A 25,353-nucleotide genomic window follows, 5' to 3' on the forward strand; every position below is an offset into this window, starting at 1 on the left:
AAAAAGCAGAAAAGTGGAAAATGAAACACTGAGAAAAGATGTAGATGTGGTGAGGGTCTTTGGACTCTGGGGAAATTGCTAGACAAAGAAAAGGAAGAAGAGTTTAAAAGTGAATAAGAGGATGCTATAGGAAGTGAAATAGTTGGCAATTTCCTTTTGGCCATTAAAGCCACTGCAAACCATCTTTCGTGTGTCCTTTAGCCCTTGGGGTTATTTTTCACCAGCCTAAGTGGGTAAGTGTGAAAGACTCTTAACCTCAGTCATTTCCAGTGTAGCCAGGTTTCTTCCATTCAGGCTAGCTTCATCCTCCCCAGTTCAATCTTTCTCAAAGAGCTCTCAGTTGTTCTATGCTACAGGTGCTACAGGAGGCAAGAAAATAATGGCTAAAGAGGAAGTACATGTTCTGAGAAGCCAAAGAAGTGTCAGGTATTTTGATAGGTGCCTTACATGCGTAGGTTCCTGCAACCAATTGCAAGCAGGCTGCATTTGAGGAGAGCCACAAAGCTATCCCATGCTCTATTTGCAATTCAAACCTAGGACTTTCTGATTCCAAAAGCTGTTTTTCTGTCTACTTCTCTGGTGTTCATATAATTCAGTCTCCACCTCTTACGTTTCCCCAAGCTTGCTTATACCCCTGCATTTCAAGCACCATGCAGTACTTTGGCATCTCACTACCTACCTAGACACAACATTCCCCCTAAAAATACGGATCTGGAAAATTCTAGTGATAGTGCATCTGACTTACCCTCTTTTGCAGAATGTGAGAGCACAATCTGCCTAATTCCTTTTAAATTCTTCTACAAACAAAATCCCCCAAATTGTGGCTGTACTTGCCAGTCCGCCACAGTATCATTTATCATCAATTATTCTCTCTTGAAGGTTCAAAGTCCTCAATGTCCCCCAGAATCCAATGAACCAATCCTTCCAAAAGAATAGAATCACTACCCATTCCTTTTTTGAGCACGAAAAGGACTTTATTTCATTATTCTCTGAAATTTCATTTCCAATTACACATTTGTTGAAAGGTGGAATACCAAAGGCAATTTTTAGTTACAGCAACTCCATCAAATACACATAATCTGAGATTTTACTGCTTGCATGAATTATAGTCCTCACAGGGTTTCCTGGTTAAAGAAGATAAAACTAAGATAATAGGAAAAGTGAAGAATATTGTTCTCTAGGAAATTTGTTGAACTCAATAACATTATTCATGGGTACCATGTCCATTTTTTTAAAGGAAACTCTAAAATTGCTAGAAACACAAGACAACATTGGTATTTTTGAATGAGTATACATTCATATATTTGTGTGAATCTTTGTGCAATTAAACAATATGGCAAATGTTATTTGTTACCACAGCCAATGAAGACGTATTTTCATTTCTATACAAGTTGAACATTTCCATCTCCCATTTTATGTTCTGCAAAAAATCCATATGTCTAGTTGATGAACAAACAATGCTATAGGCAGCAGTAACTGAGAAGGAGCGTAACAGTCGTTAACTACATATCCCTGGGATGAATGATACACTTTGCATTATCATATGCGATGCTGGATGATGAGTCTAGATCTCGTATAACTACAAGGGTTTGCAAGCTTCTACTGCACACAATATGCCCCAAATTCAGTCAATTCAGCCAAATAATGAAGCAAAACTGTAAGTGGGTAATCTACAAATGGCAAACAGCCCATGTGACTAAATTGACCATGTTTTGTTAATATGAGGACACAATCATTGTAGGTTCCCTAGAAAGAACTCATTTGCAAGTTTCAATTTATTTATTTATTTCAATTAATTTTCCCCCTCAGGCTCCTAGAAGTTGGCTTAATTGTTTCTTAGGCCCAAAGAAAACACAGCTGCATAGACAAAAGACAAACATATTAATAACATAAACACAAATACTGTGCTGTATGCACATTCCAATCAATAGCAAGCTAGATTTCTCCATAGGAGAAATGTCACAAAACAAACAAACAAAAACCTGGGGGATATAACAGAAACATAGGGATTATCCAATGCCTCAAATTTTATTTTACTCCAACGGCAGGTATAAATGTTGATCAAAATTCCCCTTTTTACTTAGTTTATGTGTGAACTTTTGAATAGTGTATTTTCAAGAGTCATTACCCCAGAGTGAAGATCTGCACAGTAGGAAAGCAGTGTACTTCAGCTCAATACATCTATTGTCTGAGAGTCTGGACTGGGGAGCTTCAAGCAGGGAGGGAATCCATTTTACAAAGACAACTTGCTTCTGCAGACAAAAGGTATCACACTGCAGAAAGCTCTCTGAAGAATGGAGTGTAAATCTTCTTTGGCATACAAAATGCTCCACATACATATTTTGTTTTCTGTGCAGATGATCCTTCAGGGCTACTCCTTTTTATTTAGATAATGCATTTTTCATCTTTTGTTGTGTAATCTTGCCCTGTGTTGGAGAGGCCTCAGAGTGAATTTGGTATCACAACTAAGCATTATTGAAATTTGAAAAGACATATAAATATAAAGTATTACCGATAATATATTCATTGAGGTATCAGGTCGGTGACAAATTCCCAAGGTTCAAAAGCTTGTCATTTTCCTGATTGCCTAGTAAATCTGAGGTTTGGTTCCATGAGTTATAGGAAAAAACAGGCTCCATGTTAACATCTCTAAGCTTTTCTAAAGTCCTTGCATGTCATTTTCTAGTAATCTTTGTTCCCAACCAAACTTCAGTAACAAGGGAAAACAAGTTTCTGGGTTTTTTTTTTTTTTCCTTTAACATAGATTTTGGGTTCTTTCTTACTGTATTTTGAAGATTTTTGGAAAAAGGAGGTGGTTCTCTTACTTTATATATGGGCACACAAAGGAATTACAGATGGGAAGGAGAATGTAAATGACTATCAGGAAAAAGTCTCATGCATTTAAGATTTTTTACAAGTCAAAATATACATCCTCCCATTGCCCCCCCCCATTCCTTAATTGTAGAAGAACCATTTTTATTTTATCAGTCTCCTTCACATCTCACTGGATTGGTTAAGGAATAAACATACCTTTCTTGTTAAGGAGCAGTATATATCTAATAGCCATCAGTTTAATCGACTGCATTAATAAGAAATATAGCAGCAGCTTGGGCTGAATCACCCATTGTATTCTTCATTTATGAGGATTTAAATGTGTAAAATGACAAGTACATGAAATTAGGAGGAAAATAAAGCAATCTGCAGACTTTGGCACTAGCACACGTAATGCTTTGTTTGAGTTGTTAGTGTGGTTTGACAATCACTAAATAGGAATTAAAAAAATTACAGATCTGCAGAAAACAAACAACCATAGGTGTTGGTTCTCAGTTTAATCCTTCCCATCTCCCATCCCCACCCACCCCATATAGTTTCAATTATAATAAAAATAGAGATCTTAACATCAGAATTTTGCTGTTAAACTCTTCAAGGTTTCTCTGCATCATCCAAGCCACACATAAGGTTTGAAGCACCAAATCCACAAGTTTCTCCAACCAAGTTTAAATAAACAGAAAGTGAAGACTGAAAGATGCCAAAGTAACTCTTCTTAAATGAAGCTGAAACACAAAGTTCTCCCCAAAACAAAGGGTATCAGGCTTCTAGTTCAAGTACTGCCAGGCTGTATGTAGATCTGTCTCAGACAGGATTCAACTACAAGTACCACCGGTTCTAGAGGGAGGGCATGATCCATGATACCAAAGCAGGGCAAAGATCCCCCTTCCATCATTGATTTTTAAAGTTACAACCCTCCCTTATGATTGGCTGCTGCAGGGTCAGTGCTGGACCTGGGGTGTGAGGGGAGGAAGTGAGCTTCCTCCTCCGCAGGGAAGCTCTACCTTTAGTTTGAACAGTTCTCCTCTCAGAGCTCGCTCACTTGCTCGCTCTCTCTCTCTCTCTCTCTCAGGGCTGTCCTGGCTTCTCAGGATCCATTGCCCTTGCCCAGAAGACAGAGCCTCAATCTGACCCAGTAACAGTGAAAGAAGAGTGGACCTACCTGTGGAACCAGACACAACATGGTCCCCAAGGGCCGCTTAGGCTACCCCACTGCAACTGACAAGTCAACCTGTGCACTTAAAGCGTATCAGTTTATGGAACGCTTGTTTGAAGTCCTCATTGGACATGGTATAGATGATGGGGTTGATAAGGGAGTTGAGATAGCCCAGCCACGTGAAGAAGTCAAAGATGGCCAGGTGGAACCAGCAGGCATCCTTGCAAATAGGCATCACCAGGGAGATGATGAAGAAGGGCAGCCAACACACAATAAAGGCTCCCAAAATGATCCCCAGGGTCTTAGTGGCTTTGCGCTCCCTAGCGGCCATGAGCTTCTTCTTCTCTAGCAGGGCGTCAGAGACTCGCACTTTGACTTGGTTCACGTACACAGGGGACCCGGATTCGCTGGGCACATCAGGAGCCCGGGAGTTAACGGAGGTGACCGAGGACGTGGACCCGGGGGAGTCGGTTATCAGCTGGGCTCGGGTCAGGCGCTTGCCGGTCCTGTTGGGCGTCTGTTTCAAAATCCGGGAGCGGGCTTCCACATAGATGCGGCCGTAGAGGGCGATGAGGAGCAGGGTGGGGAAGTAGAAAGCGCCCACCGTGGAGTAAACTGTGTAGAGCATGTGGTCGGTGTTCACCCTGCAGTCCGACACCTCCTCCTCGGCTTTGGCTTGACGCCAGAAGAAGGGCGGCAGCGAGATGGAGATGGAGAAGACCCACACCAGCGCGATCATGACCGCGGCCCTCTTGGGAGTCCTTTTAGCGGAGTACTCCACAGCGTCCGTGATGGCCCAGTAGCGGTCCAGGGCGATGACACAGAGGTGCAGGATGGAAGCTGTGCAACAGGTGATGTCCGACGACAGCCAGAAGTCGCAGACCACCTGGCCCAGCGTCCAGCGGCCGGTGACCGTGTACATGGTGCTGATGGGCATCACCAGGATGGATACGAGCAGGTCGGTTACCGCCAGGGAGGCGATCAGGTAGTTGGCTGGGGTGTGCAGCTTCCGGGTCCGGTACACAGTGGCAATCACAAAAGCATTGGAGAGCGTGGTGGCCAAGGTAAAGAGCGCCAGCACCAGGATCAGGAGTACTTTCCAGGGCAGGGCGATGGAGTCCTGGTAAATATAGCCCTCGGTGCTGCAATTGGGGGGAGCGGAGGAGAGGTTGGCTTGAGAAACCCCGGTCTGGGAGCCCGCGGGCGGCGGTGGGGCGCAATGAGTGTTGGTTTCTTCCATGTCTCTCCTCTACACGGCTCTGGAGCGCAGCTCTTGGGCATGGAGCGAACGAGGGAAAGGGCGGAAGGACCGCGGAGGAGACCACAGTCTTGTCTCTCGATTGCTAGTCAGTGCCGTGGGATTCTCAATTATTCCTCCACCCAGATTCCCAGCTGAAACTAGAGGTCAAGGGCGCGGCAGCCTAGGCAGACGAGCGCGTCTTCTGCACTTCCAGTGCGCCGGGCGCTGCCGCCGCGGCTCTGCCTGCTCCTCTCCACTCCCCGTCTTAGCCCTGGGTTGCTAAGGACTGGCCCACCAAGCCCAGCTCCACTCCGGATCCTACTCAAGGCGTCTAGTAGCGGAGGGTGATGTATTGTTTGAGAAGGGAGCATCAGCCAGGTGGGGTCTCTTACCCCAGTTGCTCCGGGCTGAGTCTCCTAACCCAGGCGCTCCTTGATCTGCAGAATCGGCCCGCAAGAGTTTCCTGGCTGTTGAGACTGAAGCTGGCAGGCCAGCCAGGAGTCCTGGTCTTGCATTCCCGCCCCCTCCCCAGACTCGGGCAGTTTCCTGCGGCTGCTTTGGCCGCCAGAGCTGGGTGGGGTGAAGTCTGGGAGCCGCGCTGCGCCGCGCCTCGCTCCGGAGCTCTGCCCTCCCTTCTTTTCACGCGCTGGCCACTCCGGCGAGCTGCCCCGCGGAGACGGGGCCGCAAGAAGGGGGACTCGGGGGCTGGGGCTGTGGCTGCGGCTGCCCGCAACGCGCCGCCACTGCCACCATCACCTCGGACCCACTGGCACCGCTTGGAGCCATGCTGCTGGGTGCACGGGTCTGGGGGACCTGGCGCGGCACGCGGGTAAGGGGCAGGTGTCTTAGGGAGCTGGAGGAACGCAGCGTGCGCCAGTCCCGGAGGAGCGTGTGAGCGGCACAGCAGATGGACTCCTTTTATAGAGTCCAGGTCCGGGCTGCCCTAGCCTTGCAACTCTTGCTGCTCGGCGAGTGCGGGCGCCCGCTCCCCATCACCTTCCCCTTTTCTCTCTCCCCCGCCCCTCCTTTCCTCCTGCCTGGTTCCCTCCCCGGGTAAGGAAGCTTCCCTCCGGGTCCTACCGCCCTCTCTCCCCACTACCCATCTTCTGGCCCCTCTCCCAATCCTGACACCCAGACTCCGCAGTTCTGGCCAGGAATGGGGATGAGGGCGTCCTGTCCTTGCCTCTGTCCCCTTCGAAGCTTGCAGTGCGGCCCTCCAGTTAGATCCACGCCCTCAGCCCGGGCACATTCCCTGCGTCCCTTCCTGGGCTTCCACTTAAGCACCCACACCACAGCAGGCCAGTGCTAGGTGGAGCCAGCCCCAGGCTCTGACCTCTCCACTCAGGAATTTTATCCAGCCCTGCGGACCACACCCAGGTTAGAAGGAGGCGCCAGTAATATCGCCTTAGAAGGAAATGGCCAATAGTGCATTTTAAACTTCAGGCTTCAAGTCCTACTTAACTCTTGGTACAATACGCACTATTAATTTCATATCTGGTTTTAGGAATCTGTGCTTTCCATTCAGTCCCTTCCCTTTAACTGTGGGTCAACAAGCGGAAAGAAAGCTGTCTACACTGTCTACAAACATGTAAAACTATCACAAACAGAAGCCTACCATTTGTGAAAATAAACCTTCCATTCCTCTCTCCCTCTCCAGCCAGCCTCTCAGCAGTTCAATGCCTCTGGAAAACAGTTCACAGTAAGCACCTTCCCTCCCACAGCCCTCGAGAAAGGAGGTCAACAAAATTCAAAAGGAAAAAAAAAAAAGAAAGAAAGAAAGAAAAAGGAAAAAAAAAACGTGTTTTGGGGCCATCAGCACCAGTGTGTCTTCTTTGCCCTCAACAAATACATCAGGGTATCAGCCAAATGTGGCACCAAGCAATACCAGTTCCCAGGTCCCATGACCTTCAGCAGTTCCTGGCTGCTCAGTTCCCCCCTCCAGCTGTAACTGAAACAAATGTATGGTACAACTACCAGTCTGTGAAAGTTTACAGAAAAGCACCAGGAAAGAGCAATGTACTTTCAGCCCTCAGAGCTAAGTGATCCCAACTAGGAGTTTCTAGCACCTAGCTCGGTGTTTAGTGGGTATAATGCATTCAATGAACACAACATCATAAGTGAATTTACCAGGTTAAGTGTAAGCATATTTTAGAGAGAATTATTCAGTCTAGAGCCCAAGATTATTTCATCCACCATTGGGTTTAGAAGAAGAATTAAGAGTCTTTGAAAGAAGAACTTTTTACCCAAGGTGACACAACACTGACCCAAGTTCTCTTAACTTCATATTCCCTAAAACAGGCAAAAATAGAGTGCTTACCCTGTGCTAGGAATTCTAGGCACCAGGGGTATGATGGGGTATACCCAGACCCAGTTTTCAAATAGCCTATATTCTAGAAAAGGCAGATAGACAATAGCCACACAAACAAGCAAATGATTAACATACTTTCATATTGCGGTAAGTATTATAAAGAAAATAGTACATTCCTGCATTGAGAGTGAGGGTACTCCTTTAGAAAGCAGCTCTCCAAAAATACCCTCTGGAAGCTGTCTGGGTTGCAGGAGCCAAGGTGGAGATAAAAGAAAACCTTCTCTTTCCTCTTCTCCTGTCCCTAGCACCCAGCATTGCTTCTGCTAACCTTAAGCCTCATTTGCACAGCACGTTAAGGGGTCCTACCCGTCCTCCCATCCTACCCACCCACATCAGGCGCCTAAATAGACTTCTTTTTTTTTCCCCCCCAAACTGCAGCACTCTCTTAGAAATCACAGCTGAGGAAAGCAAAGCAGGCAAGCCTAAACCACTAGGTGGGGGCGTTGGCCAGGATGGAGCAAAGTGTGTGTGGTTGCCGTTTGGGGGGTGTGCCGGCAAACTATTTTCCTGCTATCTTAAGGGAGCAGCAAGATTAGGAGAACTGTTGGAAGGATGCGAAGCGGAGGAAGGCGGAGAGGAATTTTACCAAGCTGCAGGCAGCCTTTCCTGTTTAAATTTCTTCTCCAGGAGCGTGCAAAGGAGAAAACCACTTGCTCCTTCTAGGGTTTGGATTTAGCGACATAAGGAACCTGTGGCTTTCTCCCAGCCACTCGTTCACTGTTTCGCGGAGTCCAGAACCCTTGGTGGAATCTGCCACCTGTGGGCGGAGTTTGATTTTTCTAGGCTTTGGTTAAGAATTGCGTGGACACACCAAGCCATCATACAGAGGGGAATGAGGCAGAGTTTAGTGGAGAACGCCATTTCGTTATCTTGGTTCCCTCTTTTCACTCACTCCTTTAGCACTTCAAAACATATAAAACACACAGGGGTACGTGTGTGTGGAACACTCAGGAGAGCAGGAAACTTTTAAAGTCCCCTCTGCTTGGGCCTCCCCCATAGAGGAGGGGCCCTTAGGCACAATCCACGTGCCCACTCTGCAGTCCCCAGCAGCACAGGGAGGATGTTCCCTCCAAGTTAGTGGGAAACAACCCACACAGACTCAGCCAGAGGGCAAGGAGGGAACGAGCTGGAACAGATCGAGATGGGGAAGTAGACTGCAGCAAAGGTTATTTGGGTCGAAATAAGCTTTTGTTTGGCCGAGCAGTTGAGACTGCAAGTTAGTGTGCTCCACGCGGTGGACCTCAAGCAGAAGCTGAGGAGGTAGAGGATAACGGAGTGAAGCCTGTGCTCAGACGCAAAGCCTGACCGTGGCGGTGAGCTGTGGAGAGACCAGCGAAAAGTCGCCTCTCAAAGAGACTTTGCCTACGCGAGAAAGGTTTGGCTGATGCAGGGAATTGAGAGGCGCAGGCTTGGAAGTTTGCAGCGCGGCGCTAGCTAGACCTAATGCTGTGAAGAGAAGCTCCTTCCACCTCCACGAAACCACACCTGATACACCCTAGAACTTGCCGCAACTCAGCGCTGTCTTGGCTGGGAGCCAGCCAGCCAGCCAAAGGCGGGCACTTAGGTCGTGCTTGCAGCATCCCCAGAGTCTTCCCTGCATTTTCCAGAAAGTGGCTGTTAAGAGAGATTTGGGCACCGGAGCACAGACAGCAGTTGTAAGTTAATCTTTGCTTTGTTGCAATAAAAAAGCCAGAATGCTCAAGCTCTTGTCGCTTTGCTCCTTTGATAAAGGAAAATGCAATCTCACACTCTCCATCCCCACCACTTGAAAAATCCACAGCCAACCCCTAACCGCAACGTGTGGGGACCTGGCAAGCTCCTTTTTGCAAGTCCCGCTTCCTCAATCTATGGCCACTGTTTTTGTTTTTTGGCTTTAAACTCCCACACAGGAAATAGGCAGCAAGAGACTAGAGCTGTGTACAACGTTCTCATGTGTGGGAGTGGTAGCCTGTTTCTTGGTTCCTCCTGTATTTCCTCCAGTAACTTAAACTATTCCTTAAAAAGTATATTGGTAGTAATGAAAATACAAGCCTTACTTAGGTCTTGTTTCACGGAACCATGGAAACGTTCAGATGAACATATACAAACCTACAGATGTATACATACAGTTTTGCCAGACACCTTCGGGGGGTTACCAAACCCTCTGAGGCTTAGCTCCTCTCCATATTCACTGGGACCACATTGGGCCTTTGACAAGGTATCTGTGTCAGGGTACTAATGTGTTTTGTGCTTCAGAAGGGAATTTAAATGCCAAATAATAAAACCAGGTGCTTTAGTTCCTTAATTCTAGACTGACGTATATCAATCCCAGAGAATTAGTAGCTCTGTTATGTGTTTTTAGGTGGATACAAATACTGTGTATCTATAGTGAAGGAAGAGTGTGGCAAAAAATAGAGCAAGTATACATAATTTAGACACTTTCTAATTCCTGTCTCTGTAATAGCAGCCACTTTGCTACTTGGAACAGACATCCCCAACAGGTAGGTTACTGCTGGTTCAAAGCCAGCCTAGTTCCAGCTAGTAGAAGAGCTAGCTCTCAACTGAAGTCTCAATCACATATTTCCTGGCTGAAGATGTAGGTCTTAGAAGAAAATTTCTAACCTCATGCTTGAAGCAATATAAATGGAGATTGCCAGGGAAGGAGACGTTGAATTTTTCCTTTTGGACGAACAGCGGCATTTGGCAATAATAAACCTTTGGATGAAACGCGATGGCAATGAGTCCACCAAACTTAGAAACAACTTGCTGTCTTAATTTGGCAGATCATTAGGCACCTCTATTCAGGATGAAGTGTCTCCAGAAAAATCACACAAAAGAATTTAACAGTGAGGTGAAAGAAAGTGGCCTAAAGAAAGAAGCAATAGAAATTGGGCTTTGCCTCATTCAAACTAGGAAAAATTGCATTACTGTGGGATTGGTTTCAGTCTTGCAAACAGACAGACAAGAAACAAAACAAAAACAGGCCAAGCTGGTTGATTGTTTTTTCACCTATAACTCATGAATAATAATCATTAGCCTTTCTTGAGCACTATGTGCCAGGCCTCGTGTTACAGGTTGCACATGTGTTCCTTCATTTAATTCTTATGAAAGTTCTAGGAATTGTCATCATCTTACTCATTTTCTGGATGAAGTTGAAGCTTAAAGAATTCAAGTAAATTTGCCATGTCAGACAGCTGATAGGTGATAAAATTGGTTTTCAAACCAAACTCTCTCTAATTTCAAAGTCCAACTCTTTACCGGTAGTCTACACTGAGCTAGCCATGCAGGTCAGTGCTGGTAGCCCTTTTAATCCTGTGACTTTATCTCATCTCATCTGTGACGTAGAATCACTGTTCACTGCTAATTTAAGTCTCCAGAAGAATCTGATAGTTGCCTTCAAATTTTTCTGGGGGTGGTGATGGTGCTAAAAGTCAGGTAGAAGATTGTACACCATGATTATGTTTAACCAGCTAATCATCACTTCCAAAGTAGACCTGGTAGGTAAGCACACACCCCATATTCTGAAGTCCACAGCCCAGACAGAAATCAGGCTAAATCCTTTCTCAAGAAACTTTCTTTCCTGGCCCCATTCGTTACCTTCAGGGTGTGATTTTATTTTTTCTATTTTATCTACCTTTTTTCTTTTCCTTTTTCCTTTTCCTTCCCTGTCTCCTCATCCTTAACACTTCCTTCACACCCTACCACACACACATTAAGGAGCAAAACAAATTAACGCTTTTTAAAAATTGTATGAATGGAACGTGTTAAATACAGTGACAGTCACTATTCTCTATTTTTAACCACATTAGTCTAAATATCAGAAAAATGACCTGAAAAATTGAATTGTTTTCCCCATGTGTATAACATATTGATTCCCCCCCCCCCCCAAGATTTAGTAACTCACCAAAGAAAAAGAGACCTATTACCAATGAGACAATTATTCAGATCTAATCAACCAGGAATCAGTAAGTTAATCCACTAAGAACCTGTCCAAACCAAGAATATAAGCAAAAATAAATTTAAATTCCAATGTACTAAAACTTTTGCACTTTATGCAAAGTTTTAGAGCTCCTCCTCATTCAGATCAGACTTCTTCTTATTTTATATACACATCTAATGCATTTGGCTATGTGATTTCCAAGGTTAGTCCCTGAAGATTAGAAGCATCACATTATACAAGGATCAGAAACTATGTCAGGTAAGCACCTGCATGCAGGAAGATTCCACAGCTTGTCATAATTTTTGCAAAGTAGGAAAATCTAGGTTAAACTATAAAAATAAAAACCTTGATAATGTCAATAACCACAGTATTATTTGTGTTAACACATTTAATAATGTAGAGTAAAAGGCAGACTTCCGCAAGTGATGGCAAACCAATGTAATCATACTTCAAAACAAAGGAGGGCATTTGTTTCAAGGAGAGTGGAGTCCCTCAAAATCAAAAGAGGAATTGAACCATCAAGATTTGGGCACTGAAGGAATCAGATGAGCCCTGGGAACAATCAGCATCCTAGAACACTATCAGGACTCAGTCACTGTCTGTATGTGGACTCTTCATTTATTTCACAGTAAACAGGCTTTCTCTACATTGCTGAAAATCTTTTTCACCATTAATAACTTTTGAGGTTGACTTCCTCAGCTTTGGTCATATTTCAGAAACTAATCTGAATCTGTTCAAAGTTCAGAAATTCTGAGAAATGGGTTCTGCTTCTGAGAAAAAAATGTAAGGAGACCAGGACAGGTCAACATTCTGAGAGGAACAACTGGAAAAGTCGTGAATTTTATAAAGTTTGAAAAGCTGTGGAAGCAAGAAGAATTAGAAAAACTAAAATTCCAGAAAAGGATAGATATTTCCTACATAAGCTAATGACTGCTGCCTATTTTATTTGAGACATTTGCTGATCCTGGGCAAAGATTGTGAATTAGACTTGGTCCAGGCAGAGGGACTCTACTGGGAAAAGAGAAACAAGCAGAGGTTTTGATAGTTATTGGGGTCAGTGTGACAGTTTGGATTCTAGAAGAACCCCACATGCATGGCCAGTTTCACTGTGGATATTTGATATATGTTACAGCAAATTAGGAGCCCAAGGGAGTGGGGAGGAAAATTCCAACAGGCAAACTGAAATCACCCGCAGTTTTGAAGTACTTAGAAGAAAAAGTCCCTCTAGAGAAAAGAACCCTGCATTAAACATGTGACTAGTCTTCCCTGAGAAGACAGAAAACTTCCAGGCTTTCAATCAACAGGCCAGGATGGTAAGTAAGACCCAAAGAACAGGATGAATCATAGACAGACTGATTCTATCTGCAAAGCAGCCTTGACTCAGCTCAGTGCCTGACGGGTTGATGTAGACAGCTCTTCATGCATTTTGCCTAACTTAGGAAAAGATGAATATTCTTTGGACAAAACAATATCATTTAGAGACTTTAGAGCCCATTTATATGTAATATCTGATTACAGTTTTTTAAAATGATATGTGCCTAGTGCCGATAAAAATGTGACCAATAGTAATAACTGAAAAAACTAGGTAACAGAAGTAAATCCATGTGCAACATAGATATTTGAATTAACCAGAAAAAACTTTAAAATAACTATGATTAATATGTTTAAGAAAGAAAGGAAAAATGGAGAAAATAGCTTAAAAATATAGAGAATTCCAGTAGTGAACAGAAATCTTTAAAAACAGTCAAATGGGCACTCTAGAAATAAACATCCAGTTTTTGATATTAAGTACTCACTGAATGGATGTAATAGCACACTTGAAATGGTAACCTCATAAGTCAAAAAAAAAAAAAAAATGTCTAAACTGAATCATAGACAGAAGAAAAGTACAAAGAAAAGAACAAGAATGTAAAAGTCTGAGACTGGGTCAAATAACCTAAAATACAAGCACAGAAACAGAGGAACAAGAGAATGGAAAATAAAAAGTATTTAGAGATAATTTCCAAGAATTTCCAGAAATGCATATATTGGGTGAATATATCTAACAATGACACCATTAAAGAAGCTCAAAGAATTGTGGCCAGAATACATACAAAGAAAGACACAGCTAAGCACATAATGGTCAAACTGCTGAAAACCAATGACAAAGAAAAAATTCATAAAACTGCCAGAGAAAAAGACATTACCTTCAAAGAAATACAGTAAGGCCATGGTTAACTTGTCAGAAACTATAAAAGTCAGGAGTGTCTGGGTGATTCAGTTGGTTAAGCATCTGTTGGGACTCTTGATATTGGTGGCTCAGGTCAGGATCTCAAGGTCCTGGGACTGAGCCCCGAGTCAGGCTCTGCGCTGACAGCTTGGAGCTTACTTGGGGTTCTCTCTCTCTGCCCCTCCCCTGTGTGCTCACTCTTTCTCTCTCCCTCTCTCTCAAAATAGATAAATAAACATCTTTAGAAAAACTGTAAAACTCAGGAGATCATGTAATTGCACTTTATAACAGCTGAAAGTTAAAAAAAAAAATGTCAACCTAGAATCCCATACTTAGAATTAATATCTTCCCAAAATGGAGATGAAATACAAATGCTTTTAACCAAATGAAAGGTGAAAGAGTTTGTTGACAGTGGAATGGGCCTCTATGAGGTACAAAAGGAGGTTCTTCAAGCTGAATGAAAATGATACTAAATATATAAGGAAATATAAGAGTAGTTAACTGTGTAAAATAATAATAATAATGTCTTATAGAGTTTATAATGTATGTAGAAGTAAAATGCATGACCACAATATTATGAAGAGTTGCTATCCCAAAAAAATGGGGATAAACAGAGTGAATAGTAGTAAAAGTTTTACATTGTTAAAGAAATGATAAATGTATTCAAGTTAAATCCTAAGATGTCAAGGATGCATATTGTAAAATCTCTAAGGTAGTGATTAAAAATCAATACAGGAATATAAATAGAATAGTACAAGTAACTGCTAAATACATAGAAACTATAAAGGAATAAAGAAACAGTGCACCATAGGGTAAAAAGAAAAAAAATCACATTATAGTATATTTAAACCTAAAAGCATTAGTAATTTCAATAATTGTAAATAAGTACAACCAATTAAAATGTTAAAAATTATCAGAGGCACCTGAGTAGCTCTGTCAGTTATCAGTTAAGCATCCAACTCTTGATTTAGGTTCAGATCATGGTTCATGGCTTGGAGCCCTCATAGGGCTCTGCACTGACAGCACATAGCCTGCTTTGGATTCTCTCTCTCTCTCTCTCTCTCTCTCTCTCTCTCTCTCTGCCCCTCCCCCACTTGTACTCTCTGTCTCTCTCAAAATAAACAAATAAATAAATAAACCTAAAAATAAATAAATAAAATTTGAAAAACATTAAAAAAATAAAAATGATCAAATAAAAGAGATTAGATCTACCTATTTTAGTTTTAAAAAACAAATTTTTAATTTTAAAAATTAATTTTAATTTAAAAAAACAAATATTTTATTTTAAATAATTAAAAAAACAAATGCTTAAAAGCTAAATGATAGGAAAATAGTATGTCATGCAAATAGTAACCATAATTTAATAATAGAAAATTTAATTAATTAATTAAATTAGTTAATTAAATTAATTAATTTTCTATTTAATAATAGAAAAGATAGACTTTAATTCAAGAAGCATCAATTCAACAGAAAGACATAACAATCTTAATGCCACATCCTCAAACTATATAAAATTTTTTGATGGGAGTAAAAGTAGTACTAGACAAATCAACAATCAAATTTAGAGATTTTAACACAACTTTCTCTTTAGTTTATAGAATGAACAGCTGATAAAATAATACAAGCAGAAAACGATTAGTGATGATATGAAAGATTTGAACGGTATACTTACTTCCAGCTAAGTAACACAGAAAACATTTTATTTAAACAACTGAAAAATATATGTTTTCTCGAAGGGCACAAGGAGCACTTATAAACACAAAATCTATACCAGACACAACACAAGTCTCAAATGAAACAGATCTTTCATCAGTGAAGACGAATGGTTGACATATAAGCATGTAATACAATATCAACATCATTAGCCATCTGGGAAATGCAAATTAAATGTGATACCACTACACCCTTGCTGAACTGTCTAAAAAAAAAGTAATACCACACTATCAAGTGCTGACAAAGATCGAGAGCAACTGGAACTCTTGTTGATAGGAATACAAAATGGCACTGCCACTCTGGAAAAGTTTTGCAGGTTTATTATAAGTAAAATGTACATTCCAATTCCTTTCCAAGTTATCTACCCAAGAGAAATGAAAATGATGTGCACAGAGAAACCTGTGCATGAATGCTTATAATAGTTGTATTCATAACTGCCAAAATTTGGGAACAACACAGATAGCTTTCAACCAATGAGTGAATAAACAAACTGTAGTACATCCATATGATGGAATACCATTTAGCAATAAGAAGGAATCAATTACTGATTCATGCAATAACAGGAATAAATCTTAAATGCATTTTGAAGGGAAAGAAGGTAGGCGCAAAAAGCTAAATATGGTACACTCAATTTATATGTCATTTGGGAAAATGCAGGAAGGTGGGAGGGAAGAAAACAGTTGCCAGTGGTTGATGATATTACCTCCAACCCCCACCCTCCACCAACACACATACACATACCCATACAATATAAGAAGAAGGCTACTTCACCTCAGTAGTATTCTTCTCATATAATCCATAACCACTGTCTACACATGGGAAAACATCACATAAACCTAAACTGATAGACATTCTACAAAATGCCTGAGCAGTGTTCTTCAGAATATCAAGGTCATGAATGATAAGAAGAGACTGAGGAATTATCATAGAACATAGGAGTACAAGGAGACATGCCACATAAATGCAATGCAGAATCAAGGACTGCATTCAGATACTGGGGAAAGTACATTAGTGAAAAAATGGTATTCTACTAATGTTAATTTCTCCATTTTGATGAATGTTCCATGGTTATGTTAGATATTAACATAAGGTGAAGCTGGGTAAGGGGATATAAATATTCTACATTCTATTTTTAAAATTCTTCTGTAATTCTGAAGTTACTTAATTTTTTAAAGTTTTTAAACCCTCTCTCATAGGGCTGAAGGATTTAGGATGATGGATCAGGGGTAACCATTAGACTTCCTCATAAATATGTTTTATATAGTTATGGTTTCTGAACCATCTGAAGATAGGAACAATTCACAAATATTTAAAAGTAAATACAAATGAATAGGGTTTTCTTAAGTTTATTCTTTAGCCACTCTCCAAATTTTGTCCAAAGATATTCTTGTGGCATATGCTGCAATAATATGAGCTTATTAGAAGGAAGAGTAACATCAGATAAAGGGATTTATGTAGATTTGTGTAGAGTTGGTGGCAGAAAATATTCAAGCCTCAGCATCTTATATTAAAACACCAAAATGAAGTTTCTATTACCATTGCTTATGAAGCGCAAAAGTACATTGCCTTCTATGCCAATAATAGTTTAGAGATAATATAAATGTTTTGCTTTAATTAGACCCCTAATACCTGTTTCATGGATGAGTCAGTGTTGCCATTTTCTGCCTCTCCTTTACAGACCTCAGATAGCCTGTTCCAATGGAAAGGAAAGAGGGATGGAGTATGGTTTTGTTTTGGGTTGGGTTTTTTTGCCATGGTTTTATGGCAACCTTTCCCTAGGATGAAATATACTTTGAATACATAAACTAATGAATAGGATAAAATTAATTGCAGGGACCTGATGACCATAAAAGTCTTTCTATGTTTATTTCATAAAATTATATTTCCACATTCAGCTGAGAATTCAATTGCAAGCACAGGGTTTGGGGTCTGCAGATTTGCATTTAGTTAATTGTACAAAAAATCAAAATATTTCCTTTTACTTGCATGTGCCATTGCATGCTAACTGGATTCTACTATGTGAATGAAGTTCAGATTTTAAAACTTGACAGTATTTGCTAGTGAGATTTTGCTGTTAACAGGGATACTAGTACGGTTCTTACTTGCTATCTCCTCTGTGATCACAGACAGCTGCTCTATTGCTCTGCATTCAGCAGGCAATGATAGTTTTACATTACATTTTTGTTGTTATTCTGACCATTTCAATTTACATGAATTGGAAATCCATTTGCCTCCAAAAAAATGAACTAAGACACATTTTCCTGTCTTTTCCAATTACTCCATGTGCTTAGTGAAAACATAGTAATCACAAGAAAGGCTAAGTCACATTTTCTTTAATGCTAGGGTACCTTATGGCCATGATTTGCTCCATGGATTTGCCAATGCCCAAATCTACCTCTGATCTCCTCAAGTATGACTATAAAGCTGGGTTCTGTCAGCTCCTTATAAAACTCCAACTTCCTTCTGTGGATTTATAGAATGATTTCTGACACAGGGTTATGGAAACAGCTAAGTGCTTCTTTTTGATCATTACTTCTTACACAGTAAAGATTATTAGATTGGACCAGTCCCTCTTACAATGTTCTTTTTCTTAATCTTGAATGAAAAGTTCTAGATTAATGTGATGATTTCCCTTGTTGGAAAATTTTACTTTCCTGGCAAATTTGTGTTCTATTCTAAACTACTCTTATTAGACTACATTTCATCATGTGTTGGTCTCTTTGTGTCTTGATGAAGAGACATTTTTTACTAGATGTTGTACTTGGGGATTTTTTTTTTATTGTTGTTGTCTTATTTGCCTTTGTGTGAGAACACAAAATATACTAAATTCTTTGTTTCACTAAATCTTTAAGACCTTAAAGACGAAGAATTCCTGAGTACTTTGAATCTTGTATGCAAATTTATTTTTTTTAAATGTTTATATATTTTGAAAGAGAGAGAGAGCATGAGCAGGGTAAGGGGCAGAGAGAGAGGGGGACAGAAGATAGAAAGCAAGCTCTACACTGATAGCAGCAAGCCCTATGCGACTTGAACTCATGAGCTCTGAGATCATGACCTGAGCTGAAGTTAGTTGGTTGCTCAACTGGCTCAGGCACCCCGTTTTCTTTTTAAAGTGATATTTTATTAAGCTTACATTAATGTCAAGCTGTTGGGCTTACAAAAGACCCAAATGAAATGTCATTTAATTTTAAATATTTAAATATTCATTCATATTCAGGAGCTCTGGTGCCATATGAGGGTTGAGGAATCAATGTCCTGTGGCACAGTCCTTCCCTACACAGTTGTAACATTTTCACAGAAGCTCTGGTTATATATTCTCATCTATTAGTTAATTTTTAAACATCAGTGGATGCTCAACATTTCCATGTTCCCTGTCACAAATGCAGATTCATTCACAGGCAACAGCCTCAACCAACCAGAACAGACAATCATGCTGGAGTAGGGTTTTGGAAACCCAATGATGCACTGTAAAGAGATCTTAGGAGGTCCTAGAGGAGGGGTCTGAGTGGTAAGAGAGGACCCCACTCAGTGGGTTTTGATGAGAACTAGCAACCAATGTGGAATTATATATTTCATCTAATCTAAGAAGCCAGCACTAGTAAAATGAACCATTATTTTATGTAACACTAAAAAAAAAATGCTACCAAATTGCCACAATCTTTTCCTATTATTTAGAATTTTTATGTTATTCCATTGAAGCTCTTGTACCATATTGAAACAGATATTTTAAATTATATGTCACTTTCATGTGTACATACAAATAAGTGAAATTGATTTATTAAGGTGTATTCCTTAAATTTCTTTACTTGCAGAAGAATTCCTTCCTTCTGAATCACTTTCAACAGAGTCATAAATTTTCATATTTTCCCACATGTCACGATCTGTGTCACCCAGAGCACTGGTAATATAACATTTTTTTTTAAAGTTTTTTTTTTTTTTTTCCTGAAAGAGAGCACATGTGCACACACCTGTGCACAAGCCAGGGAGTGGCAGATGGAGAGAGAATCCCAAGCAGTCTCCTTGCTATCAGTGGGGATGCTGACTCAGGGTATGAACCCACAAACTGTGAGATCATGAACTGAGCCAAAATCAAGAGTTGGGCATTTAACAGATTGAACCACCCAAGCGCCCCAGTAATATAACATTTTTTAAAAGAGAGCTTCACTATTACCTCTGGTATGTTTCCCTGAGATCATATTTTACCAGATTTTTCTCAAGATGCATAAAAACAAGTATAATAAGTGACAATCATGATTATAAAATATACCAGTAGGACTCCTGAGGAAAAGCCAAGATGGCAGAATAGCATGGAAGTTTTTTTTTGTGTCTTGAGTCCATCAAACACATCAAAGCCACATCAACACTAAACCATCTTGCACACCTAGAAAACTGATTTGAAGATAAACACAACAATCTGCACAAGCTGAACCACAGAACTCTGCAGGTATGTGGCATGGAGAGGTGAACTGGGAGAGAGAAGCTGCAGAGAGCAGAGAGCTGTTTTTGCTTGTGGAGAGAGGACAGAGACACGGGAGAGTACAAGAAAAGGACTTCCCCCAAAAGCAGCTGGAGAGAAAGTGGAAAAGTGGAAACAGCCACAGACACTGAACTAACAGGGAGAAAGGAAAAAGGAGAGGGTTTAAATTCCATTAAGATTCTATAAACAGGGGGAGCGCAGAGTCTGAAATTCTGCAGCTCAATACCTGGCATTGCTCTGGTGAGAAGGGCGAATCCCCAGGAGCAGAGTGAAGTCTGGGGTCTTCAGGCCACATGGGAAGAGCGGTTCCCCTGCTGGGAGGACACCTGCTAGAAGCTGTGTGACTCCCCGCAAGGCAAAAGCCGTGGTGGACCTGCGAGAACAACCACATTCTCTGGTGCTGGAACAAGGTCGCTGGGAGTGAAGCCTGGTACCAAATGCATGTTGTGATTTGCCATAACCCCTGAAATGCTGCTGCTACACGATTGCCTGAACTTTTTCACCCAGCCACAGTCTCTGAGCATCGGCAGCAGCACAATCTGGCAAACGTTCCTGAGTGTGGCCGGAACCTGGCCATTGCTCCGTGAGGCCCTCCTGCAGAGGGGCAGAATGGGTCAAAGCCGCAGTCACTGAGAAATGAGGGGTTGGGAAAACAGCCTCATCTGAGATAAAACTCAGGAGGGAGGGGCTGCCTGGGGCTTGGTCATGGACAGTGAAAAAGTGGGGAGTGAATGGAAGTCTAGGACAAAGGACAGGTGCACAATTGCTGATCAGGAAGAACAGAGTTCTTATACTAGAGACTGGGTAGCTGGGTGACGCCATTTTCACTGCTCCCGTGCATGCACAAACACACCTACAGACGCCACAATAATCCACTCCAGTAAGCTAAGCAGCACTATCTAGTGGAGAATGGAGCCTTTACACTAAGCCCAGCCCAACTGGACCAACCTCCCCTTCAGGAACATAAATTTCTCTACCTGCTTAGTTTACAGACTATAAACCACTTCATAGTTTGACTTCTAGGGTTAAAAGAATTAATTTCAATCGTATTTAAGTCTGTTCGATGGTCCATCTACTCAATTTTCTTTCTTTTTTTTTTTTTGGTTTCTTTGCTTTTTCTTGAATACAGAAAGAAAAAAATTATTGAATTTTCAATTTTTATTGAAAATATTTTTCTTTTTTTCTATTTTATTTTTTACTTTTGTGTAAATTTTTCCAAATTATACCTTACTTCCATCATTTCATTTTATTTTACCTTAGAGTATAAATTTTTTCAAATTTTCAAAAGATTTCCCTTTTTTTCTTTCCCCTTTTTTCTCTAATCTATTCATCCCCTTTCAACACACAGACAAAAACACACCAAGATCTAGCATCATTTACTTGATTGTGTGTGTGTGTGTTTAACTTTTAATTTTAATTTTTTTATTTTAATGTTTTTTTAGCTCATTAATTCCTTTTTTCCCTTCAAAATGACAAAACGAAGAAATTCACCGCCCCCCCCCACCAAAAAAAAAGAGTAGGAAGAAATGACAGCCAGGGACTTAACCAACACAGATACAAGCAAGTATGTCTGAACCAGAATTTAGAATAACAATAATAAGAATATTAGCTGGAGTCAAAAATAGATAAGAATCCCTTTCTACAGAGGTAAAAGTAAAAGTTAGGATGAAATAAAATGCTACAACTGAGCTGCAATCTCGAATGGATGCCATGAAAGCAAGGAAGAATAAGGCAGAGCAGAGAATCAGCAATACAGAGAGCAACTTATGGAGAATAAGGAAACAGAAAAAAAGGGGAGACTTAGGCAACAGAACACAATTGAAGAATTAGAGAACTCAGTGACTCATTAAAAGGGAACAACATCAGAATCATAGGGATCCCAGAAGATGAAGAGACAGAAAAAGGCGTTAGAAGGATTGTGTGAACAAATCATAGCAGAAAACTTTCTTAACCTAGGAGAGACACAGACATCAAAATCCAGCAAGCACAGAGGAATCCCATTAGATTCAACAAACTGACCATCAACAAGACATATCACAGTCAAACTCACAAAATACTCAGGAAAGGAAAGAATCATGAAAGCAGCAAGGGAACAAACTCCTTAACCTACAAGGGAAGACTGATCAGGTTTGCAGCAGACCTATCCACAGAAACTTGGCAGGCCAGAAAGGAAAGACAGGATATATTCAATGTGCTGAATCAGATAAATATGCAGCCAAGAATTCTTTATCCAGCAAGGATGTCACTCAAAATGGAAGGAGAGGTTAAAAGTTTCCCAGAAAAACAAAAATTAAAGGAGTTTGTGACCACTAAACCAGCCCTGCAAGAAATTTTAAGAGGGACTCTCTGAGGGGAGAAAAGAAAAAATAAAAAAATAAAAATAATAAATAAATAAATAAATAAATAAATAAATAAATAAAGACGAAAAGAAACAAAGATTAGAAAGGACCAGAGAACACCACCAGAAACTCCAATTCTACAAGCATCATAATGGCAATAATTTCATATCTTTCAGTACTCACTCTAAATGTCAATGGACTCAATGCTCCAATCAAAAGACATGGGGTAACAGAATGGATAAAAAATACAAGATCCATCTATATGCTGTTTACAAGACACCCACTTTAGGCGTAAAGACACCTTCAGATTGAAAATAAGGGGATGGAGAACCATCTATCATGCTAATGGTCAACAAAAGAAAGCCAGAGTAGCCATACTTACATCAGACAATCTAGACTTTAAAATAATGACTGTATCAAGAGATGCAGAAGGACATTATATCATAATCAAGGGGGCTATCCACCAAGAAGACCAAACAATTGTACACATTTTATGTGCCAAATGTGGGAGAACCCAAATATATAAATCAATTAATCACAAACATAAAGAAACTCATCGATAGTAATACGATAATAGGAGACTTCAACAGCCCACTCACAGTGATGGAAAGATCATCTAATCAGAAAATCAACAAGGAAACAATGGCTTTGAATGACACACTGGACCAGATGGACTTAACAGACATATTCAGAACATTTCATCCTAAAGCAGCAGAATATACATTCTTCTCCAGTGCACATGGAACGTTCTCCAGAATAGACCATATACTGGGGCACAAATCAGCCCTTAACAAGTACGCAAAGATCAAGACCATACCGTGCATATGTTCAGACCAAAATGCTATGAAACTTTAAATCAACCACAAGAAAACATTTGGAAAGGTAACAAACAGTTGGAGACTGAAGAACATCCTACTAAAGAATGAATGGGCTAACCAAGCAGTTAAAGAGGAAATTATGGGAGTCAATGAAAATGATAACACCACAACCCCAAACCTCTGGGAAGCAGCAAAGGCGGTCATAAGAGGAAAATATATCGCCATCCAGGCCTTCCTAAGAAGAAGAAAGATCTCAGATACACAACCTAACCTTACGGCTTAAGGAGCTGGAAAAAGAACAGCAAATAAAACCCAAAACCAGAAGAAGACAGGAAATAATAAAGATTAGAGCAGAAATTAAGGCTATCAAAAACAAAAACAAAAAAAAAAACACAAAAAAACAAAAAACAGAACAGATCAATGAAACCAGAAGCCAGTTCTTTGAAGGAATTAACAAAATTGATAAACCACTAGCCAGTTTGATCAAAAAGAAAAAGGAAAGGACCCAAATAAATAAAATCAAGAATGAAAGAGGAGAGATCACAACCAACACATCAGAAATAAAACAATAAGAGAATATTATGATCAATTATACACCAAAAAATGAGTAATCTGGAAGAAATGGACAAATTCTTAGAAACATGTACACTACCAAAACTGAAACAGGGAGAAATAGAAAATCTGAACAGACCCATAGCCAGTAAGGAAATCAAATTACTAATCAAAAATCTGCCAAAAAACGAGTCCAGGGCCAAATGGCTTTCCAGGGGAATTCTCCCAAACATTTAAGGAAGAGTAGACACCTATTCTCTTGAAGCTGTTCCAAACAACAGAAATGGAAGGAAAACCTCCAAATTCTTTCCATGAAGCCAGCATTACCTTGATTCCAAAACCAGAGAGAGACCCCACTAAAAACAAGAACTATAGACCAATTTCCCTGATGAACATGGATGTGAGAATCCTCAACAAGATATTAGCCAATTGGATCCAACAATACATTAAAAAAATTATTCACCACAACCAAGTGGGTTAGTGTATACCACAACCAAGGGTTAGCGTATACCTGGGATGCAGAACTGGTTCAATATCCACAAGACAATCAGTGTGATGCATCAGATCAGTAAAAGAAAGCACAAGAACCATATGATCCTCTCAATAGATTCAGAGAAAGAATTTGACAAAATACAACATTCTTTCTTGATAAAAACTCTGAAGAGAGTAGGGATAGAAGGATCATAACTTGAGATCTTAGAAGCCATATATGAAAGACCCAATGTTAATATCATACTCAATGAGGAAAAACTGAGAGCTTCCCCATCAGGTCAGGAACAGGACAGGGATGTCCACTCTTGCCACTGTTATTGAACATAGTGTTGGAAGTCTTATTAGCCTCCGCAAACAGATAACACAAAGAAATGAAAGGCATCCAAATTGGCCAGGAGGAGGTCAAACTTTCACTCTTGGCATATGACATGATACTCTATAAGGAAAATCCAAAAGATTCCACCAAAAAACTTTTAGAACTGATCCATGAATTCAGCAAAGTTGCAGGATATAAAATCAACACACAGAAATTGGTTGCATTCCTATACACCAACAATGAAACAACAGAAAGAGAAATCAAGGAATCGATCCCATTTACAGTTGCACCAAAGCCATAAGATACCTAGGAATAAGTCTAACCAAAGAGATGAAAAATCTATACACTGAAAACTATAGAAAGTTATGAAAGAAATTGAAGAAAACACGAAAATATGGAAAAACATTCCATGTTCCTGGATAGGAAGAACAAATATTGCTAAAATGTCAATACTACCCAAAGCAATCTACATATTCAATGCAATCCCTGTCAAATAACACCAGCATTCTTCACAGAGCTAGAACAAGCAATCCTAAAATTTGTACGGAACCAGAAAAACCCCGAATAGCCAAAGCAATCCTAAAAAAGAAAACCAAAGCAGGAGGCATCACAATCCCAGACTTCAAGCTGTATTACAAAGTTGTAATCAAGACAGAATGGTACTGGCACAAAAACAGACACTCAGATCAATGGTACACAATAGATAACCCAGAAATGGACGCACAAACGTATGCCCAACTAATATCTGACAATGAAGGGAAGAATATCCAATGGAATAAAGACAGTCTCTTCAGCAAGTGGTGCTGGGAACTCTGGAAGCGAGATGGAGAAAAATGAACCTGGACCACTTTCTTACACCATACACAGAAATAAACTCAAAATGGATGAAAGACCTAAATGTATGACAGGAAGCCATCAAAATCCT

The 25,353-nt window shown here is 40.5% G+C and overlaps 1 protein-coding gene across 1 annotated transcript; it reads right to left on the minus strand.

Annotated features, from left to right (window-relative positions):
• Positions 1–714: 714 nt before the first annotated feature.
• HTR1B (5-hydroxytryptamine receptor 1B) lies at positions 715–6,567 on the minus strand. The gene has a single exon (XM_086707277.1). It carries the CDS (start codon positions 5,223–5,225, stop codon positions 4,056–4,058), a length of 1,170 nt encoding a protein of 389 aa, XP_086563403.1. The 5' UTR covers positions 5,226–6,567; the 3' UTR covers positions 715–4,055.
• Between the last annotated feature and the right edge of the window lie 18,786 nt (positions 6,568–25,353).

This window comes from Puma concolor, chromosome B2 (genome assembly GCF_028749965.1).
Source record: "Puma concolor isolate L17-30 chromosome B2, mPumCon1.1.hap2, whole genome shotgun sequence".
In the NCBI taxonomy this organism is placed as follows: Eukaryota; Metazoa; Chordata; class Mammalia; order Carnivora; family Felidae; genus Puma; species Puma concolor.

Bases quoted from the DNA above. Each gene is read 5' to 3' on its own strand.
- HTR1B (XM_086707277.1), bottom strand. From the start codon at position 5,225: ATGGAAGAAACCAACACTCATTGCGCCCCACCGCCGCCCGCGGGCTCC.